Raw genomic sequence first — 23,348 nt, forward strand, 5'->3', positions numbered from 1 at the left:
TATAACAGTTTGAACATTGTACTGTACAGCTTCTCTTTCATCCCTCCACGATGGGTAAGGACAGGGCCCAGCACCAACAACAGGGGAATACTATTATGCAGTACACCACGTCCTGCCTGGTGACCCATAGACTCACTCAATCGGACCACTCCGCCACGCGGCGTCATCATAGGAGAGACAGGAGAAACCATCTCGTGCCACACTCTTGGAGGCCCTACAGGGATCGAGTGTGGCTTTAGAGGAGCAGACTGCAGGGCTATCCATAGAGCTTAACCTGCTGAGGGTGGATCTCCGCAAAGTAGGTGACAAAGTTGAGACCGTTAAGACCAACATTACTACCCTACAAACTGAAGTGAAAAAACTCAAGGCTCAGGTCGTAAGGTTGCAAACGTTCTTAAGTGCTCTGGAACATAGAGTTGGGGATGCTGGAAGGCGTTCCAGGAGAAACAATGTGTACCTACTAAGCCAATCTGCTGAGCCCTTCCTGGAGCACTGGGTGGGGACTATGTTGTACCCTAAAGGCTTGCCTACTTTGTCATTAAAAGGGTACGCAGGGTGCTAGTGCTGCCTCCCCCGTCAAATGCCCATCCCAGGGAGTTGATTGCTCGGATCCTGAATTATATGGACAGAGACGTGATCTTGAAAGTAGCAAGGGAGGCTCCTATCACAAAATTTGAAAACTGTAACTTTGCTATCTATCCTGATTATGCCCACGAGGTAGAGGAGAGGCACAAGTCTTTTCTAGAGGTAAAGAGATACCTATGATATATGAATCAAAGGTATATGCTTTTATACTCCACCAAACTCCGTGTAATCGCCTCTGGGAGGTTCTAATTTTTTGAATGACTGAAGATGCTTTGTCCTGGCTGGACAAGACAGATATCCGCATGGCCCTTTCTCTCATTGAGACAAACCCCTTCTGCACTCTGGCACGGCGAGGACAACGGAAGCAGCGTCACCAGCGGGATGGATCCAGGTCCCCAAGTGGGAGGCTCTGGTCATGTTGTAGCTCGTGAGGATGGTATGATGGCTGCTGGCTGCTGCTGAACCTGATGCACTGCTGAGACCTGAGACTCTGGTTAGTGGGGCTGTGCCGGAGGGTGGGATGCTGAGGGCACAGTCCCAAGACACTGATGATGCACAAGACACTATTACGACCTAAAAGGTCAAAGTGAACTTGGACTCGCTTAACTATTTATAACTGGGGGTGCTGGAGATCTATTTGTCCGCAGGGGTCTTGTTTGATGCAGCAAGTACAGTGGAAAACGGCTGTCCCTGATTGCTTGAAGCCTGAAGTATGTCATTGATCCAAGAGACTATGTTATGCTTTGATATGGGAGTGACATCCCCGCTGCTGATGATTCTACACTTTCAACGCAGACACTGGCAGAAACCTTTTTGGCATCTTGCCGCTTCCGCGACTGGGGGATCTGGAGGTTCAGGATCTAGAGGCAGACCTCACATTGGAGGAGATCCGCTTGGCATTGGGGCAACTACCCAGGGGCAAAATGGCAGGATATGATGGCTTTCCCACTGAGTTCTACCAAGCCTTTTCATCAGTGTTGACACAGCACTTACTGGAGGTATACTTAGAGGCACGGGAGAGGGGCATACTTCCAGAATCTATAAGAGAGGGTTGCATTACCATGTTACTGAAACCCGGAGGAAATCCTTCAGATCCCTCGGAGTATAGGACACTTACAATGATTAATACTTTGTAAAGTGCTTACTCAAAGCTCAAAGGCTGTGCCCAATCATTACCCATCTTGGTGCTCTGGGGGAGTGGAGAGGGGGGCACGAAGCAGGGGCGTCCGTTGTCCCCTCTTCTCTTTGCCATTGAGGTGAAGCCTCTGACGATTCAGATCTCACAGCAGATGGTGTAGTGGGGGACTGAGGTGGTGGGGTGTTCCTCACTTGGTGCCTTTATATGAGGATGATACACTATTTTACCTAACCTCCCCTCAACTGTCTTTACCCATCCTGCTGCCATATCCCACTGCCTTGGCTTACACATTAACCACAGCAAGTCCCTTGTGTTCCCTTTGGGATCCCTAGCCACCTGCGGGGCAGGGGAATTACAGGGGGTACCTCTCCACTGGAAGCTGAACTCTTTCCATTATTTGAGGCTGAATATTGCTCATACCCCAAGAAAGAGCAAGCAATGCCCCATAGAGCGGGTGATAGAGGGACTGGGTTTCTCTGTGTGCTTCTTGACTTCCCTTCTTCTGTAGCAAAGATGCTGTTTCTGCCCTGGTGCCTTTATGTTATCCAGAACTCTTTTGATGTGCTGCCCCGAGATATCTTCCATAGGCGAAATACCTACTGGCATCTCTGATCTGGTCTGCAGTAGACTGGCCAGGGCCTGCCCCACGCTACCATTAGAGGAGGAAGGCTTGACAGTGCCTGATTTAGAGCAATACTACTTGGCTGCCCAAATACAACATGCGGCCCATTGGTTGGTTGAAGAAGCCAGTTGGGAGAAGACACTGCTGGGAGATTATGGAGGATGAACTATCCTGACCCCAGCTCTTGATGGCAGGGGGCAGGAATGTGGAACAAGTCCCCTACCTGATTAGACACACTGCTTCATTGTGGGAGAGAACCACTAAAAATGTCCCGGGTAAAGCCCCTTTCACCCGCGATTTGATCTTCTGGGATCTCCTGGCCTTTAGGTTGGTGGGCACCTCAGTCGACTTCACTGCATGGAGGACAGGTGGTTGCAACTTCTGGGAGAATTATTTCCTAACCAGAAGTTTATAGGCTTTGAAGCCACACAGGACAGCTTCAATGTAGGGCAGGGCAAATTCTTGCAGCATGCAAGAACAACCGCTATTGTGTGGGATAAATAGACCTCTTTCCCCCTGGCCAGACGACCTCATTCACCCTGAGATGCCTGCTGGAGCTGACTGTGAACCATCATTTGTTATCACAGTTGTACAAAGCATTGACAGCTGACCATAGGAATATCCCATTCCCGGCTAATGTGGCTTGGGAGGAAGACATGGGGGTCCTGACAGATGATGTCTGTTAGCGATGATCATGTACGCGTGTGAAAACAGTATAGAGAAATGCCAGTTCTAAACTCTTGCACTTTCTTTTCCTTCATCGTACATAAAGTGTTGATGCTTAAAACAGATTCTAGTAGAACTGTCATTTCTTAAATGTCCCACCTCAGCGGCCTCCAAACTACACTTAGCATGGACCTGTCCAGAGGCTGTTTGATGATTGGGGGAAGGTGTTGGACAGTGAGAGGTCCGTGGTGCAGATTCCAGTAGACATGGACCCACTTGCCTGCTTATTTGGGAATTCCCCCAAACCAAAAGGCCAGAAAATGGCTTTTAAATTCCTGCATGTGATGCTATTATTGGCCAACAGGCGGGTGGCTCAAATTGGATCTAGCGAGGAGAGTTGAATGGCTGATGTGGGTGAACGGGCCACTGTAGAGGAGGTCCCCTTGGGAAGGTTTAGGTATGACGACAAAGCCCAGGAATATCTTGAGGACTGGGAAGGGTTATTGGACACGTTTATCAATCCAGAGAAGATACATTATCCGTCCACGTCAGGAGATGAGCGGTCTTCAGACCCTGCTGAGGTGTAGCATGAATATGATCTTACTCCTTTAATACACTGAGTGTGATGGAAAGTCAGGATTGGAGGGGGGACTGGAACACCAATGGACCTGGTTAGCACCTTACTGGACTTACTATAAATGTTATGTTCATTTGATTTTAATGTGAGAACTGATCCTTTAATGTGGCAGGATGGAAGATCGTATATAGTCTGGTATCTGTTGGTGCCGGTTTGTATTTGACAAAAACAATAAGGTATTTCTTTTAAAAAAAGATGCAGGTACAGAAATTCAGGCTGAGTGCTTTCGTTATCTGAGCACTGATTTTAACCAACATTTATTAGTTGCCCCACTTAAGCTCTTTTCTGATCAAAATGTTCGGAGCAAGTTGAAATTCAGTAGAGATCAAGAGGGAAATCAATGATGTGACCTTTCCCTCCACGTCAAAGTCACAAGTTTACCAGGCATGCTAGTCTGGAAAATAAAACTTTACTGTAACAAAAGGAAATGTTGCCCAATCTATAATAATAAACCTATGAATAAGTAAAAGAAGCCACCTACTCACTGTGAACCCCAACCACAATCAAATCGACAGAGCACTCACAGATTTAGGAGACAGAACACTGGTGTAACATAATAATAACCGAGCATTGCAAAAAAGACAATGGCCCTGATTCTGACCATTCAGACATTTCCTCTGGGCCGGCGGGCGCTCTCCAAAAGAGCGCCCGCCGGCCCAGAGGAAATGCCCCTGCAACGAGGACGCCGGCTCAGAATTGGGCCGGCGTAGTTGCAGGGGTGCGACGGGTGCAGTTGCACCCGTCGCGTATTTCAGTGTCTGCAAGGCAGACACTGAAATACTTTGCGGGGCCCTCTTACGGGGGCCCCTGCAGTGCCATGGGCATGGGCACTGCAGGGGCCCCCAGGGGCCCCGCGGCACCCCCTACCGCCATCCTGTTCATGGCGGGTTTCCCGCCATGAACAGGATGGCGGTAGGGGGTGTCTGAATCCCCATGGCGGCAGAGCGCGCTCCGCCGCCATGGAGGATTCCCCCGAGCAGCGGAAAGTCGGTGGGAGACCGCCGACTTTCCGCTTCTGACCGCGGCTGAACCGCCGCGGTCAGAATGCTCGTGGGAGCACCGCCAGCCTGTTGGCGGTGCTCCCGTGGTCGGTGGCCCTGGCGGCCACCGGCCGCCAGGGTCAGAATGACCCCCAATATGTGTACATTGCCACCACCCCCGTCCATGGGTGCACCTGTCTCACTATGCATAGGTTCTCACTATTTAATAAACGTGACATTGTGCATCTATTCTTTAAAACATTAACTTGTATGTATTACAGGCTATTTGTGAATATTACACAGGTGACACCAGTACCTACTATGCTTACTTGATATGGTGAACAGGTAATTAACTTAACTATACTTTTCTATACATATACATATTAAGGCTAATCTGTGCAGGATGGGTTAGTTTTAATTTGAACATTCTCTGTCCTTTTTGCAGGTGTACAAAGCTTCTATTTTCGTGTACGTCCTGATAAAATTGCCATGAATTTTATTGGACAATTACATGTTCACACGTTTATGTGTACCGGGGGCATATTAACATTGAACAGCCTTTTGTTAGATTATGAATATATCCTTTTTGATCATAAACTCTTAAGTGATACACCATTGACAGCACACAAACCAATTTGTTTCTCAACACTAAATGAATGTTAGGCTAGCATTGCATCACAATGTTTTTCTGAGTCCATCCATGCATAGAAAGGGACATCCAAAAGTTATTTTTAGACTCTTGCTCTGCATAGTTATGTACCTTGTTGACTTTTGCACTTACGATTCATCTAAAGAGAAGGAGATGCCAACAATGAAAAGCCTGGATGTAGAGATTACCTCAAAAGCATTCACTACTGTATTGCTACTGTGAGGTGTCTCCTTCACAAAGTATATTTTACCTCGTTAGACTCTAATGATCCTCCCTGCCATATTACTGTACCGACTTGAAATACATTAACTGATGAAGCCTCTGTTGTATCTAGACTGCCTTTCTGCAGTCTGATTTGAAAACTGTGATTGTGTTTGAGGTGTTTTCTTAGCCGACATAATCCTAAACCCTTTTATTATTTTCAGCTTCTCCATTTTCTGCATGGCTATTAATTGTTCATGTTATGATGCTAGCGAGCTGTGGGCTTTTTCTTTCCATTTCATAACAATGACTCAAATTGTCTTAGGTCAGCCACAAATTATTTTTGACTGTAAAGCAGCAGTGAGTCTGGAAAAAGCTATAGTAAATGTCAAGGTTTTACCAAAATATCACTGACAGCAATATATATGACGTTTAAACCATTACAGACATTACAGATCTATGTATAAAGCCACAATAAGAAAGCAGAAATAGATTGCCTTCAGTAGAACTAAAATTATGGGATGGCAACATTTTTAACATGTCCTGCCTATTAAAGCACAATTACCAACAGATATGCAGGAAAACATTGCATTTGCTGGAGTCACTGCTGAACTAAGATTATGACACTAGGGATGAATCAGTTAGTCTCCTTGCCAATTCCTAGGGTTTATGAAGCCTCTAGTCTGGTGTGGTGGCTACAGCCTAATTAGGGAGCTATAGCAGAGAGCCTGACGTGTAGAAAATGAAAGAGACCCTGATCATAGAGGAAGTCTACAACCTGCTAGACAGGACTGTTGTCTGAACCCATAAGGATGGGAGGGACATTATGACATGATACCCAGTTTATAGGGAAACAAGGAAATTGTGCCTACATAGACTGCTTGGCTCAGCCAAGAAGAGTTATTGAACTTCTGGAGTATCAGCATTCTACTTGCTGGCAGTGGTACCTCACATCTCTGTGTGCCTATCAATTTCTTCAGGGTAACTGCACAATATTTCTCTGCTATATAATCTCTGCAAAGATATTTAGCTGCAGATAGTAGTACTATAATCGGATACCTCTATAAAATGCATGGAAATATATTTTGTCAGGTGATGGTTGCAGGCTTTCTTCTTTATATAATATCTGGAAGGACTGCTACTTGCAGTACGGGGTACTGCATGTTTTCATATTTGGTTGGGGGGGAACTGCGGTCTTTCATCTCTACAAAAAAAAAAAAAAAATTGGGCTGACTGTGGTTGTCATCACATGTTAAGTCATATGATTTCATCAGTTTCACCATACAAAATGTCACTTCATTTATGATGTCATCTGTGAGATCATTTGCAACGTAATTAACAGTGCACGTGGGAGCATTATGGTTGCCTAGCTAACAATAATTGGGTAACTTCAGCTGTATTCTACATTAAGTTCATAACCGTAAACTAAATGTAGTTATGCATGATAAGATTAGCCCATAGCAAATCAAAACAAGTTGACTGCAAATAACTTTAACGTTGTGGACAAATGCACACAACATGTGGTAGACCTTTGCTCCATCCTGTTAAGTCATTTTGTTTTAAATTAATGCAGAATGATGAAGAAAAAGGAGGGCAAATATATTTGGCTGATAGAAAAGTGGCATTTCTTATTTTATGTTCCATAGGAATTGTTGTGCTCTAATATAGCATAACATTTTGCAAGGCATTACAATAAACTTCGCACTGAGATAAAACTTTGCTCAGAATAGATGCTTTTTGTTTCTTTGATGTTTATCTGTGAAGTCGTTTTTGAGACAGAAGCCTTACAAAACAGATGCCATTTGAGGCTGAATTGTTAATATTTTGTATAATTGGACCATCAGACTAGCGACCTGGACTAATTACCAACGATAATTAAAACTTAAAATGAATGAAGCAGGCTGACAGAGAGGAGACAGTTTCATCTTTGCGCAATGCACACACCATTGGCGGATAATAGTGTTAGATTGCAGATTGTCTGCATATCATTGCAAATTTAACAGCTGCCATGAGATGAAAAAAAATCTTCGAAGCAAGGGTACATGGAAGGTATGCACGTTAGACCTTGGAGTAAAACACTCATTGATATCGTTGAATGATTGTTAACATTTGGCCCTCGTGAGTGCAAAGCTGTTCAGGAACACTTTTGTTGAACCTGTCAATTTCCACAAGTAGTTCTTGAATGTAACTCTTCCACATAGTGCTGGCAGGAATCAGTAATCTTCTTAAAAGTATTTCTGAAAAAGTGATCCTCTTTTCAGAAGTGTTTGTTGTAATTTCATAACGGTAGCACACAGTCGTCATCTTGGAATGGTTCAAGATCTCTCAAAAATGGTACCCCGAGTTCTCCCACCATTTTTTTTAAGTCCGTGGACTTTAAAAATATTTAAAAAATAAAGAAATGCCCTCTGTGGCAAAATAATAAGAGAACAGAAGGACCAGGGACAGAGGGTGGTCGAAGGCATTGCGCTACACCACTCCTCAATGAACATGCCGAAAGCTGTGGAACAGCATAAAAGCATAGACTTACAGTTTTGATGCGAAAAGGTGCGCAACTGAAGGCTCTGCAAAGTGGCTTTGGTTGTACGTGTGGCCAAATGCCATTCCATGTGCTCAGAGCCTGCTGCGTAAAACTAAATATCATGCACAATAGATTTTCAGGGCATGCGGTATGGGAGCAAGGCTTGGCTAAATCACCCACCACTGTGCTGACTGCTCATAACACATGTCCAAAACCTATTTTCATTGGCTCCTTGGGAAGAAACCACTATATGTGGCCAAACGGCCTTGGCTAAAGGCTACACTTTAGGTCTGGGTCCACTGCCCCAAAAGCAACACTCAGCCGAGCCGTCTGCCATGAGTAGTGGGGGTTCAGGAAGCACATTATAACTTTACCCTGAAAGAATGTGCAATGAGTTCTTGTGTCAAAAGGAACTGTGCACAGGACATGGTAAAATGCTTCAGTTATGATGCTCTTGCCTCCAGTATCAGCGCTGCCCAGACACCATATCAAAATAAAATTTTCAACTGATAAACTGTCTAAATGCTTTTATGGTTTTTACTTGGATAAAAAAATCTCCTATAGAAACATAAATCCTTGCCCCTCCCAAAACTTAATGTTACCAGACGGAACATTATAATTACAAACAAAAATCTAAAACACACTCACATTCATCAGTTACTGAGAGTTACAGAACCATACACCCCTAAATGCATTGCTCCAACTCACATATGAGATCACAAATGGTATTATAAATTACATTATCAATGCTCTCACTGGCGACATCACATCACCATTGGTATCATTGACACAGCATACACTATGGAGGCTGGGCCTGTGAACAGAGACTGTCTCTCTTCAGGGATTATGCACAAAAAAAATGTATATGACCAAAGGCTATGGCCGTGCTTTTTGGAGATAAAGTGTGCTTACTCATGGGTGAAAGTCTAGCACTTGCAACCAGAACTGACTGGGCACGACTGAATTACGCCTTTGTCACTGCTATGGGATCAGAGTTCCAAATGGCCAAAGAAACACATTTGGAAGTCTGCTAGTGAGAGCAAATGAGCCTGTGTGGTTACATGCAGCAGTACAGTGCACCTTGCCGGACAAAATGATAGCATCCCCTGTTTACATAAAAAATGCCCAACAAAAATCATTGCAGATCAATGAAGGAGAAATTAGGAATGGGGAAGACGGTGCACATGGGCATCAAAGGTGTATTTAACACACACAAAGACATAACCAAATGTCTAGTTTAATTAAAAGCTTCGAATCCCCTTATATGCAGAACAAATTCCAGTACAGGTTCTAGAAAAATGTATAAATCCAAAGGTTTTAACATATTTTAATGGACTAAGGGAAATCAAAGTGCAAAGGTGGTAGGATACATTAGCTTTCAAGACACCTTAGAAACATTAAAGTAGCTCAATTGGAGAACAGCATTTGAACACAAACAGAAATATGTGCATCGGACTAACTAAAGCAAGGTGGCCTAAATATATTTGTTAGCTCTAGAGAGAAGTTTATCGGTGAGGCTTTTGTCTAAACAGACAGCGATCATTTCTCGTTAAGAATGTTGTTAGAGCTTGATGTATTTAGGAAAAAGGATAAGGTGCTTTCACTACAGGTGGAATGCCCAAGCAAAGGTGCGGAGCAGTTAGGAAAACTAACAGTTTCTGTTGGAGTCAAGAAGTAAGATTCCTACACAACAAAGTCTCTCAGAGGAATGCACGTCCACCACAGATAGGTTCATTTAGTGGGTCTCTGATGTGGAATGGCGGTCGGAAGAGAGACGGAAGAGCAAGAGAGAAATAGAGGAATGATTTCTAGTACACTACTTTAATCCCACAAAAACCTTTTTTTCCCCAAAGTTGCCTGAAGAGGTCTGTGAGACCCCGAATGCTAATGTATTCTACCATATTTTCTCATTATGTTCTCATTATATGTAAAGTTTTAGGACGCCATCAAGAAATTAACTGGACTGTTTTCAGAATTATTATCTTGTGTTCGTGTCAGAAATGGTTTGCTTTATCAAATGTACGATTAAGACTCAAACTGGAACTTCTTAAAATGAAAACACTCATACTAGATTATTGGACAACCTTAATTTGTCAGCATATACAACAAATTACTGTGATCTGATTACTGAGATGGTGAGGAAATCGGGATGTGTGTAACATGCATTTTATAGATGCCACTGATTGTCTCTCCAATATGAGCCCTGGGTTCAACTTGATTATCTGAAGAGCTGCTGAAGGAAGGCTTTTTCTGAACATTAACATTACAAGGAAATTTAACACAAAAGATTCAAATTTCAAGGAAATTTAACACAAAAGATGAACAATTCCACAGAAAGCCTAATTTGAAACGTATCCTCTGCTCCAGACGTCATATAACACTCAAAGCTCCCAATCTTGCCTGCTCTTTGAGGCAAAGGCCTGGGTGGGTTCCATGAAACACTACAGAGTACTCGTGAGTTGAAAAGGAGCATAGATGTGGGCTGCCGAAACAAACCCACAAATCACCTTCATTTGCACCAGTTAAGGTGAGAAGAGGGCTGGAATCGGTTAGGCATGCCAAACACATCTAAAGCAGACTATGGATAGAAGTAAAATGAGAGGTCAGCTGATTTGCTGTGTACTAGAAATGGCCAGGAAAACTACTAAGATATAGTTGTGGTCTCAGTCAACTGATCGCCGCAGGTTTCTCTGCTAATTTGGTCAGACGGATTCAAATTTATGAGTTAAATGAATAAAGATGAGTGGTTACTGTGTTTCAGAGCCAGAAGAACGCCATGAACAAGGTGCTCTAATGCACAGTAGACCGTTCTTAACCAATTAAGTCTTTGCATTGACACCATGAGTTGAGACATCGTTCAAAAGTACTGTCCACAAACAAATCTCTGGGCACAAGATAATTTTGAAATACATGCAAAGTTGGCAATTTTACAATATTTGTTACTGCAGATCTCAAACAACAGCTCCACGACGTAACAACCCAAATAAGCACAGTCAGCTATAGGATATCTTACTTTTCTGAATGACGAATCCAGAAAGTCGGTGCTTCCCTCTGGTACTCATTAAGAAGACGGATCTGTGGAGAGATATTTGCAACTGTAGTTAGCTTTCCATTCAGTCTAATTGGAGCTTTTATGCTTGAAGACATTATTCTATAGGTTATTTGTTATAATTTGATCAGCACAAATAATATAGTGGAAGTAAAGCAGCATTGAGGAATACATAGACCCCTTTTTGAATGTTTTGCAATGATATCCTATTTATTCACGAGCAAAGCTCCGCCTCAACTGGCATCTCAACATTTGGAATCTAAAGACAGATAAACATATGTTTTCTGCTTAATCCTGTGTGCAAAAAGCAAAATTGTAACGTTCCACACACATGTCATCTTATGGCTTATTGCTTGCATCACCTACAACACAACTACAAGTGCGCAGGAATAATTTAGCGCCCACAACTCACTGAACGTAGTTGCATTAGCTTTTATGCCTGGTATGCATTTTGCGATTTAAAACAATGATTTTAGCACCACATTCAATAAACAGTTCCAGCATCACTACACTGATTTGGCAGAGACATCCGGAGCTTTGAACATGCCCAACTTACCTTGTGGGCTTCACAAATTAAGTTAACAATCCACGTGAGATGCCCAACTCAGTGTACTAATCTACTACACTGTGACATCAAAAGGGACTGTTTACCAGAATAATTCATTATTTTTTTAATTCTTTAACCGGAAAAAGGCACAAGGACGTGGTCAGATAATGGGCTGCTACATCAGAGACTATCATGGGATGTGTTTGATAGGTGTATGAGGCATTGAACAGTATCTGTGGAGGAAACTGTGGGCGGGTCTGTGAACAAGACACGATGTGGGTAGATAAAAGGACAGAGAAAGTAAGATGTGTGTGATGAGAAGGGCCAACGTCCAGCCACCTGACATTTTTTTCCCTTTCTTTTCTTATGAAAAGCTGTAAGCAGAATCTACTCCTGTCTTGGCCTAGTGCATGGCGGCCAATTTAAGGAGTGCATAGTATGGGAGGGAAGGTACTGGCCTGATGTAACAGGGCATGACCCCAGATAGGGTTGAGGTCTAGGAAACTAGCACCAATTTACAAATGGGCAGCAAAAAAAATCTGTTCTTGAAGCATCTCCTTGCCTTTCCTTCACTTCTAATAAAATTAAGGGGGATGGATATTCAGTGTGTAGCAAGCCGGAGACAGCTGCCCTTTTCCATCTGGCTGTGGAGCTCTAATAATTTGGCTATTTTCAGAGATACCATGAGACAGATCATGGGAACTTCCATTCCATGGTCTGCTAGATTACAGAAGTTGTTTGACAAAAATGTTTGCCTGATCTTTTCTTTAAGTAAGAAAGTTATTATGCTTAACATTAAGGTTATAGCTGAAGAAGCCTACAGGGTCGATTGACAGGGGACTGAGAAGACTGCAGCCAGTCCCATGGGTTCCAACTATTGGAGACATTAGGGTGTACCCAACAGGGAGTTGCACATGGAGATAATTGAACTACATTGTATAGCATTTCTTTATTTTAAATTTAAGCTCGAGGTCTTGCTACTTGTCAATACCACCAAATCAAGTGTCCCAGTCGCCCTCTCTCTGGTTGCTGTTCATTTTGAAATTGCAAAGAAGAAAATATTAACCCTTCCTGGTGGACATCAGTACAAAAGGACACCAGGAGGATACAGATAAAAGAGGTAACTACAGTATTAACTACAGTACATAAAACTAGTGGGGAACTGAAAACATGTTAACGTACCCATTCCTGCTCTTACCTTAGCCTCTTCCAAATATATTGACGTCCCTTAGAAGCCACTTCATTCCAGATTGATGATATCCACATAAAATAATTTGGGATGAGCTTATTGATATGTTTTATAAGCATAGTTGCAATTTATGTCTGTTTCTAAAGTGTTAAACTGTATTATTCAGGCTCAGATATTAGTTAATGTTATAATCTTTTATTGGTATTCATGCCTTTCACTTTGCATTTACTTTAATTCTTTTAACTGCTTTTTTATTATTTCTACACCAAAAATAAACTACATTGACTGATTGAGTGTGTAAATAGAGTTAGTAAGAATGAGTTTATTTGAAGAGGTTTGTTACATGATAGTAGAATAAGCAGCAGTAACGTGCTGACAAAACTCCCTATATGCGAATTCCATTTAGACGTTCCTTTTAAATTTCAGGTTCTCAATTTATCAATCAACTATGAGTAGTTCCACATTTCACGCTAAATTAATACCTAATAAACCTTGGTTTGAACACATTTAAAGTAGTGCTAAACACTTCACAATACCCAATCACCAACTTTAGACAAAAAGGCATTTACCTCATCAATGTACAACATGCTTCAAGAATACGTCAATAGTATGAAGAAATTTTCCATCCACCCACTAACAGAAAATCTCTTACTGAATAGAACTATAATGAAAATCAACCATACCTTCTTCAGCAAACGAACAATCTCAAGATCCGTTATGTCTACACCTGAAGAAAGAGGAGGAATTTGGTTTTCTCCAGATGCAAAGAAGATCTCCAAATGTTTAGCTGAACATACAAAAAATAGAATTAAAAAAATATGGTGATTTTCTGAGCTGCTTTATCGGTTAATAGGCCACTAATTTGTCTCTCTCACACTTCACAACAAAATGGACACAAAAGGTTTTTGCCGCAGTACTGCTCCAGCAGGAAGGCCTGCACATTTTCAGCTGTGGTAGCATTTACTGGACCAGCACAAAGAGTATAGAGAAAGTACAGTACATTAGTTGTGAGACTTCACAGGCCAGCAAGTTTTAAGCTTCATACCATAACTTTAATTTCTACACTCCAAGAAGGAATGAGTGAGAAGAGATATAGGGTTTTGCTCACCCTCGTAAACATATAACCATACAACAACTACAAGAGGGAACCACCACCATGCTTAGCCTATCTCTCCATATCAGCCCAAGAGGATCATCATATGTTATTAAAAGGACTCTCACCCACTGGGATTCCAAGTGATATGCTTCATCATAGATTCTTCATTAAAATACATAGGGTATCTGGATGGGCTCAACCTTGGGAGCCAAGGGAGCTTTATGGTTATTGGGTGGGATCCTAGATTTAAAATAGTCTAGGGTGTCCTGAGGATTAATTTTATTTTCAAAGGACACCCTGATAGAGTTAGAAACAGGTGGGAATGTACTAAGGAAATTAGTATCTTCTGCATTCCTGGGTCAACATGTTTCATCCATCACACCAATGCCTTACGGGGCTAGTTGGCTTTTGTCAGAACCACACAAGGATCCTGTTAGTATTCTATTTGTGTGTATTCAATTGTGAAACTTCCATTCACCGTACTCATACATGCCATACATACCGACCCATTTAGTCTCTATGTTCACATTTCTTTAAGAGCATCTGATTTAGCGCTCCATGAGGGAAGGAGGCAGGTGGACCTTGAAGTCAATCTTTCATCAAAGGTCTCTTCCAGACCATGAACCTATTTGGTTGCGTCTTCCCTCGTACCTCCACTTTATTTTCTGCTTTGCATATACCACTCTACAAGTCACACTTAACACACGGTTCAAGTAGCATCACTATTATATCTGGACTAATTCTCTGTTCCATACTGACATCTTAAGACATGCAAATAACCACAGATTGATATGAAAAAAACAGGAACCGACATGCCAGCATTTTTACATTTTGAAGCTGTTAACTTAGAGATTAAAATGTAATGTGGTACAATTAACATGGTCTTCATGTTTTCCCACGTTAACTTACAACTTCTTCTCTAAACTAAAAGGTACTTTTTCTGGAGTAAGCATGTCACATTGAAAGACATGTCCTAAGTACAATTTTTCTGTAAAAGACTGAAATTATTATGTGCAAAGAATCATCATACCATCCTGGCAACTGAAGTACTAGCGAACGCCTGTATGATATATCAGGAAAAAGACTGAATCGGAAACTTACCTAAATAATTAGGCATTTGTAAGTCTAGTCATTTTTATTTGTACATAGGAATTTTCACCAAATGATGGACATAAAAACACACAAATGAGGCTAAATCAGTACAAGTGTGTGACTTGTTTTGTCCAAGCTTGACAGCTCATAACTCACTTACTTGTGCCAATATTAGCAGATTTATACTATACATAACAGAGCTTAGATTTGGTTAAGGCTACTTTTTATTAAAGGATTCTGTGAGCTATAGTAATCTGGTATGCCGCTACCTGAAGCCCAAATCATATCACATCTTATTTGTTCCTATACAAAATGTTAGTGTTCTGACTCTACTGGGAATAATGAAGGAAGAGTCTAGGGCACACTGGCACATCACAAAATCATTGGCATTGGCTACCTTATAATCAAAAGAGATATTGCCAGGAGGTGCAAGGCATCAAAGCCTCTGGCATGAGAGAGTGAAGGCGTGGCCTGGACCACAGCTGCACTCTCGAATGAAGTTTATGCTACTAAGAGCTGCTGTCAAAAGTTTTATAAAATGTGGTAAACATGTATGTGCATAATGGGATTTCTCGGGTGTCCCTGTCCTCTTGTTGGGGGCCCAACTGTGTTAAATTCGATATGCTTGAAGCCAGCCAGTTTGTTGTAATTTATTGTTTGGGGGTGTCGTAGGCTATGGCATATGTCTGTAAAAGTGTATTCACCTCGCCATTCATGGGGACACCATCACTGGATTCGTTAATTGTAACATTTCTGGGGGCAAATAAGTGTCCTGTTAAATGCCCTTCATACTCTTTTACCTGTTACTATGCATAAACAATAAAAATATTTTGAAAAAAGTGTTAGTATTTAGTTTCTAGTCTAATTTTATTGCAGCAGTACACTAGGCTTTTCGAGTCCTTATCGGAACTAAAACTCTAACTTATAACTTTCAATACCTCTAATTCAAACTTTTAGATAGGTCTATGCACCATTTGTTTTCCAGCCATCCAATTTCTATATGAAAATTGCTCGGGTAATCTTTGGTATTATTACTTTGGTATTATTACTTTTATACTTTATTTATATGTACTTATACTAATCTGCTAATAGTTTGATTTGCTCTGTTTATCCCAAACCACAATATAACTCTATGCATGACAATGTGGATGCCTTCTACTTTTACCTTCTGACAGTTTCTTTTATGATTTTAATCAGTGTCCTTTTAAAAAGTTTCTTTTGAAAATCACCAGGGAACATTTTTTCCTTATTTTTTCCAGGCATAGACCTTCAATGTCTTTTGGCAATCGACATAATCTAATGTACCTTTTATTTTGTTACCCAGCCTCTTGATCCACCACTGCTTCCTTTTAGTACAGCATTATTTAAAAAAAATCATCTCTGAAAATGGAAGGGGTAGGGAATCAGTTTCCTTCATGTTAAATCATAAACCTGCTTGCAGCCCATTCATCCTACATTTCAGCTTTTGGACACCTTTGGTGCGGATTTGAGAGGCAGTGACAATCTTCCAGTTAAATGCTCAGTTCTAGAAAAATGTAGGCCCTGAGTTCACATCGGAGGTCAGTAGTGTGAGTCATTAAATGTAATAATAGTATCTACAGTTAATTACAGTATTTAAAAATGGGTAAATTGTGGTATGAAGCATCATGTCGCTAAACAGAGTCATTAAATTAAGTAATATTATCCACTAATATTTACAGTATTTACAAATGGCTAAAGTGTGGTATGAAGTTTGGACAAACATTATTTCAGCCTCCTATTTATATCACCGGTAAGTTGACATACTAGGGGGAGCAATGTTAAGAGTCTGACTCCCTCCCACAACAGTCAGTCCCATCTTTTGATTTATGTTTTTTTATCACATCAATGCTGCAGAGATAGCTCCCAAGCCCAATCCAAAAGTGACTGTGATCTCTGCAGTTTACCCAACGATTCCAGGTCAACCCATTTTTCTCTTGTAAACGGACTTCTTAATATGGTTCTCCTAAGGTGGTTCCCCCCTCCAACCACTTCCTCTGCTAATAGGTGCTCCTCAGACATCAGCAGCCTTCTCTGTGCTGATTAGCTTTGCACTGTTACATATGTAAACCTTTTTCTCTGCGGCTCACCAGAGAGGATCTCAGTGTGTGCTCACCTGCATGCTCACCCATACTGACTCACAGTCAGTACCACACTGTGGTAAGGAATTGTTCAGTACCACTAGTCATCTTAAAAACATCCATACATTTCTTGGACAGGAGCAATTATGTCATGCTCTCCACGTCGAGGCTAATTACAGGCCGGGAGTACAACCTGGCCATACAAGTGCTTCACTGACATGATGCTACTGATTGCACATCTCTCTGCTAGTTGTGAAAGGCAAAGTAGATTCATCCACTCAAGTTGAGATTCCAAGTGAACTTATTCTGTATATATTAAAAAAGCTGTATAGAATAACAAACCTTAAATAGGGAGGAACACCATAGTCTGATTCTGACATTGGAATGAAATCCCAATGTCAGAATCAGACTATGGTGAACGCTAATGCAGAAGTTGGCAAAGGACCTCATGAACATTGAAGGTTCCAGTGTGACTGGTGGACTGATACTGGAACCCTCAGTAGTCATCAATTTACCTGAAGCCTCCGCAAATTTGCCAATGGCGTTTCATAGCAGGACATGCATTAACACAGCAGCAGTCAAACCCACACACCACCAATACCGAGAGAAAGCCTCTGCTCAACCTACAAATTCTCTAAAGTTGATGTTAGCTAGAACTTTGGTAAATTCAGTGATGGATGGTATGTTAGGATTAGGGAAGCAAACCACAAACATAGTGGTCTATTGGAGTGTGTAAAGCAATGTTACTTTACATACTTCAAAATGCAATTCACAAACATCTGACCGGTGATCTCTGCATATATGTATACAGGATTTAGTAGTAAATGTTGGAGGGATAAGAGAATGGCTGGAAAATGGTGAATAATTACTAGTAAAGGGGTATGATTAACAGAAGTTGAAGGATAGGTTCAGGGAGTAACATGCTAACACTTGCCCACATAAAAGTAAGCCAATTGTAATTACGAAATACACATTTAAATCTACTACTGTAATACTGCTGACAATACAGGTTCAAATGTACTCTAGCCCAGCCCTGGATTAAGTCAAGCTCTTCATATAGCCAGCCACTGGTACTGCAACACACTTGCAGAGAAATCAATGGATGCAGGAACAACAATAACTCATAGGGAAATATATACATAAAATAATATTTTAAATACAACTTTATATAAATTAATTTTATTTTATGTATGTTTTAAATTACAATTTAAAAAAAATATATATATAAACCATAAATAAAACAATATGTAACTTACATTCAAGACGGCCACAATAACACAGTTAATACGATAATGTAATTAATTTAAAATCGAATAATGTGTGTGTTGGTTCTTGTAAGTATGGTCACCCAATGGAAAAATGTGTTAGGAAAATGTTTTTTCATTATTTCTAATAAAAAATATATATTATTAATTCAAAAATTAATTTTCTCAAAGTTCCTTTTCACTGCGTAGAGGGAGATTTCCACTGTAGTCCACAAACGGTCACAGAGTTACTAATATTAACTTTTTGGATATAAAGTCAGTCGCAGAAGCCGTCATCCCCTCATTTAAAGGACTGGTGACCCTTAAATCTATATCAAGGTGTCAATCTACAGATGCAAAGCCATAAAAGGGATTTAAACCTAGCTGTGGGTGTATAACTATGTCTGAGGAGATCTACATGTAAACTTACCTTTGTGAATAGGCCCCTTGAGAGCTAAAGAGTCAACATAAAGGCCATTCTGTCTTACTGGTTTGGCTGATTATGGGGATCCCCAGTTGTATTGGCATATTGCCAAGTTAGGAAGTAGGTACAACAAGGACATAGGAGAGGCTAGGAGGAACAGACTGCAAAAGGCTATATGTTCACATTATATATGAATAACTTGATGAAGCATCTGAAAATCCATGCTGAAAGAACGGATCCACTCACCCAGCTAGGTATCTTGCACACCTCCCTGAACTGAAAAGCAAACTGAGAAGGCAAGGCAGTGGAAGCTCTTTTATTTGCTTTCTTGGCCGGCTAGCCATCTTAAGTCGCTTCAACTGCAAATGCTTTTGAAGTTGGTTTGTGCCACAGTGCAGATGGCTTGCCTCCTTAGGCGTTCTTTCTTTGGGGAAAGCAGGCATGTGGAATTGGGTAGCTCGTACTTTAGGATATATTTACACAGGTCTTCTCTCATTCTGTGAGCGAGAATACTGGTAATGCATTTTCTGTAAGTGATAATTCACAAACAGAACGTGTGGGAGAGCCAAGTGTGCAGATGAAAACAAAATGCTGCATGCCAGTAAACATGCACTTAGAGCGAGCCAGGGAGTGTTTCTGCCATACATATCAGCACTCATTGATAGGGGATTGCACTCTGCTGTGCACTTGAAACAAATACCATCCTCATGCAGTACTTTATTGGCTGCAAAAGCGAGAATGTAAAGTACAGGTGATGGACACATTAGTACCGAGCCTACATCGATGGTCACTGTTCACCAACGCTCACAGAAAGAAATGAGCATTCACATACAGGGATACATTGCTACACCGAACCTAGGTTAAAAAGGTCCTATTCATTTTCACAGCCAGGACCCTTGAGCTCTGCCCTGAAAAACTTGCTTCTATGTCCCATGGGGTTGAGGACAACGCCTGCTCACTAACTAAATGACTCATGGAATCGAATAGTCAATTTAAGCAACGGGTACATCCTCGCTCCTCTAATTTGCATTGGGGGCAGGCCTCAGTCTGAAAAATTATCCCCCATGCACTCCGACTTAGTCCTCCCCCAGCCTGCATATCCAAAATGTGAAGGCACAGCTAGAATATGGGGGTGCACTCCTTGTAAATATGTGAGCGTTACTTGTTGACCCTGCGCTTAAAAAGAGAAATGGGCATAATATTTTCTAAACATTGATTACTCTGCATCATAAATGAAAAGTGAACATAAAACAAGAAGTCAGAAATGGACACAAACCTTTTTCAGTATTAGGGAATAAAAGATGACAGCTTTTTCAGAATATTCAACATACATACCTAAACTTGTATAAACCTCTCTTGTCATGTTCAGTGGTGATGATGAAAAGGTTTTGGCATAGAACTTCAAAATTTTGTCCTGAAAGAAACAGAAAATAGTTATCATTTGTAAGGCAAGATTGGGGGGGAAGGGGTGCGGGTGTTTAAGAAACCTAATATCTTTTATATTGCATACTTGATCTATTCCATGCATTGACAGAGAATTGTTAAGTGGATATATGATGGAGAGATATTGTGGTGGGAAATGATGATTCAGGTCCTTATCGCCCATCAAAATACAACAGTTATTAGACAACTAAGAGGAATAACTATACAGATGAGGTGCTACCAGTCCGATTTGTGCTGCATCTGGTCACATTTCCACTCAGATTTACCATCTGCTATTAGCCGCTTCCACGCCCTACTTTGTTGTGGCAACTGATCGGTTGGGGCTGGGCTGAGACTCCAATCCTTGGATCCTTTGGAGGGGTTCTTGGATGCCAATCTTGTGTAGGCATTGGATGAGGACAGGGTGGGAGACTGTGGCAGATGCTGCAGCGAGGTCTATAACAGTGGTTCTTTTTAATTCTGTGGACCCCCACTTATTCATTACTGGAACAGAGGGAACCCCCATAGAATCATTATTGGAATCCACCGAACCCATGATGGGTCATAACTGGAAGCAAGGGACCCACCCATAAGCATTTTCAATGATTTGAACAATAGATGAAAAATACAGAAAAAACATTAATCAAACAAATACACAAATGATGACATATTTTATTTAATTCATAAACTAATATAAAAAAAAAAACTTTTAATTTCAAAGGGAAGGTTGAAGCCTTTCTAAATTCAACTGAGGCCACTCATTGTCCATACTAGATTCTGTTTGATGCACTTGTCCTGCTCCCACAAATCAGTCTGAGGACACTAACTTAATTTTGAGCCTCCAATTTCAAACTTCTTCAAATTTACAGAACTTTTTAAAAACTTTCTATTTTAGTTTCTTTATCTACATTTTGGTAATCAGTTAATATTATTTTATTTTCTAAGCAGTCTGGGACCCTTTGAGTACGGTTCAGTGGACCCCAGGCTACGAACCACTGGTCTAGAACTTTGAGGGCCAGAGTTTTTCCTCTGACCTGGATCACGTGAATGTCATCTGTGGCAGCAGTGAGTGCTGTTTCTGTGCTTTGAGAAGTTGGTGGCTGCTGAGGTGGTCGGTGAGGCATCTATTGATGAGTTTCTCAAGTGCTCTGGCCAGTTATGGTAATATGGAGATAGACCTGTAGTTGGCGAGCATGGATGTGTCCACCGAGGGCTAATTTAGGAGTGGGCCAACCATTGCATGTTTGCAAACATCTAGGAAGGTGGCTGAATTGATGGAGGTATTGAGAGTAGGTGAAGGAGGTTTGCTTATGGGTTGGAGTCTTTGATGACTGTGTGCTGAGGCATGGGACGGATGGGGCCCTGCAGTGGATAGACTTTTTGGTGGTGGCAACTTTGTTTGTGGTGATGGCAGTCTCCAGCTGAGATGGGAAGTGAAGTTGCAAGGGTGGCGGAGTATGGGTAGGGGTTGAATTGGCTGTATATGCAGGTAATTTTATTGCAGAAGAACTCCGAGAGCTTGTTGCAGAGGTCCTCTGAGGGGGTGATGCTGCTAGAATCTTATGATGGTGAAGAGTTATTTGCTGTAGCTGGTGCTGGTGTGAATGAAGTCTGTAAGTGCTGTGTTCCAGATCTGCTGGTGTTAGCATCAAAGCACAGATTAAAATGTATATTTTTTCTCTATAAAGAACTCACATACCACTTGGCTCCAAATCAACTATATAAAAACCTAAAAAGTACAAAATATAAGGACCAAATTACATAAAATTAGTAGTAGGAAATGGCACTGACGCTTAACTCAGACTAATTATGGCTCCTGAATACGGATTCCATAAAATCATGGTCAAATTACTGCAAGTACAAAATATCAAGGGAGAAAATATTGAGGGTAAGTATATATTTGTTTTAACACTAGCATCTATTTTTACCATATTGCTTACTAAAATATTGTGTAATAAAACATCATTTTAATATGGTGTATTCTGAATACATGTTTGTTGTAATGGTATCTAGACATCAAAGCTTGTTTTATGTTGTTATACTTTTTATGTGGTATTTTCTTCAAGTGCCGGACTACTGGGAGATTGGGTATAGTATGTTTTCCTCAAAATAGATATAATGTAATATTAAACTATTTGTTTAATTGTAATCATTGTAATTGTTATTGTCTACATATGTTTAATTATTGTTTAAGGTTACTCATTTTCTTTGACGGATTGTGCAGTTTATCTTAACATTAGCTGTGTAGAATTGTCTTTAAAAATATAACAATACTACATTATTTCTTTATTGATAATTGTTTTGATTCCCAAATTATTTAGTATGTTTCATTGCTATTTATGTTATTAATTTGTTAGATTTTCTCAGGTTGTAGATTTCACAGGTGCCTGTGGATGTTGTTTTTATTGCAAATATATTAATACTAAGTTATTGTTAAATAATTATTTTCAAGATTTATAATGTCTATAGAAACGTAATAGAATATTGTTGTTCATTAATGGAGCCTTTTTTTTAAAACATTTTTTAGTTTCAAAACATAAAAATGGGTTATGTACTTTGTTCAGGAATTGTGTAGGTTGCTTTATTATTATTATTATTATTATTAGGATAACTAAGTTGAATACATTTTGTGGGAGCATTTAGCGATTTTGTATGCTACTAAGAAATAGTACATCTACCACCCCCTCTAAAATTGCATGCAAGTTCCTCAATTTTATGTTGGGCTGGTGTTAGCATACTAATGCTGACTCCTCAGCCCCAGCAAAATGCATGCACTTCCAACCACCAGTTGTAGGACTGGAGTTTGAATAGTAATTATGACCCCTCCCCACAAATATACATGCACTTTCCCCAAAACAGCATTCACTTTGCTCCACTGGCCCACTGCCCCCCAACAAACTGAATGCTAGCATGTTACCAATGTTTATTGGGCTTGATTTACAAGAGTAGGTTTGCAATTATTAAATGATCTTTAAGCAATTTTTTACCATTATTTTGTATGTGTATGACTTTTATAATTATTTTTAATGTTCATGTTATTTGACTTATCAAACATATTAAAAAGTGAATATTTATTAAATTAACATTTAAATTATTTACAACAATTGAAATACTTGGTGGATGATTTCAAATATTGGTATATGTTTAAGTGTTACAATTATAAACTACTGAACATTTACACAGTGGT

The 23,348-nt window shown here is 40.6% G+C and overlaps 1 protein-coding gene across 3 annotated transcripts in view; it reads right to left on the reverse strand.

Annotated features, from left to right (window-relative positions):
- The window catches only part of TBC1D32 (TBC1 domain family member 32), an 804,546-nt gene that overhangs the window by 676,799 nt on the left and 104,399 nt on the right, over window positions 1-23,348 (reverse strand). For all 3 annotated transcript variants that reach the window (XM_069235394.1, XM_069235395.1, XM_069235396.1), the window contains 3 exons: window positions 20,075-20,153; window positions 13,468-13,571; window positions 11,013-11,074 (listed from right to left, as the gene is read on the reverse strand). In XM_069235394.1, the coding sequence (XP_069091495.1) occupies window positions 11,013-11,074; window positions 13,468-13,571; window positions 20,075-20,153 (245 nt within the window). The remainder of the gene's footprint in view (window positions 1-11,012; window positions 11,075-13,467; window positions 13,572-20,074; window positions 20,154-23,348) is intronic.

The sequence above is a fragment of the Pleurodeles waltl genome, chromosome 5 (assembly GCF_031143425.1).
Source record: "Pleurodeles waltl isolate 20211129_DDA chromosome 5, aPleWal1.hap1.20221129, whole genome shotgun sequence".
NCBI classification, from domain to species: domain Eukaryota; kingdom Metazoa; phylum Chordata; class Amphibia; order Caudata; family Salamandridae; genus Pleurodeles; species Pleurodeles waltl.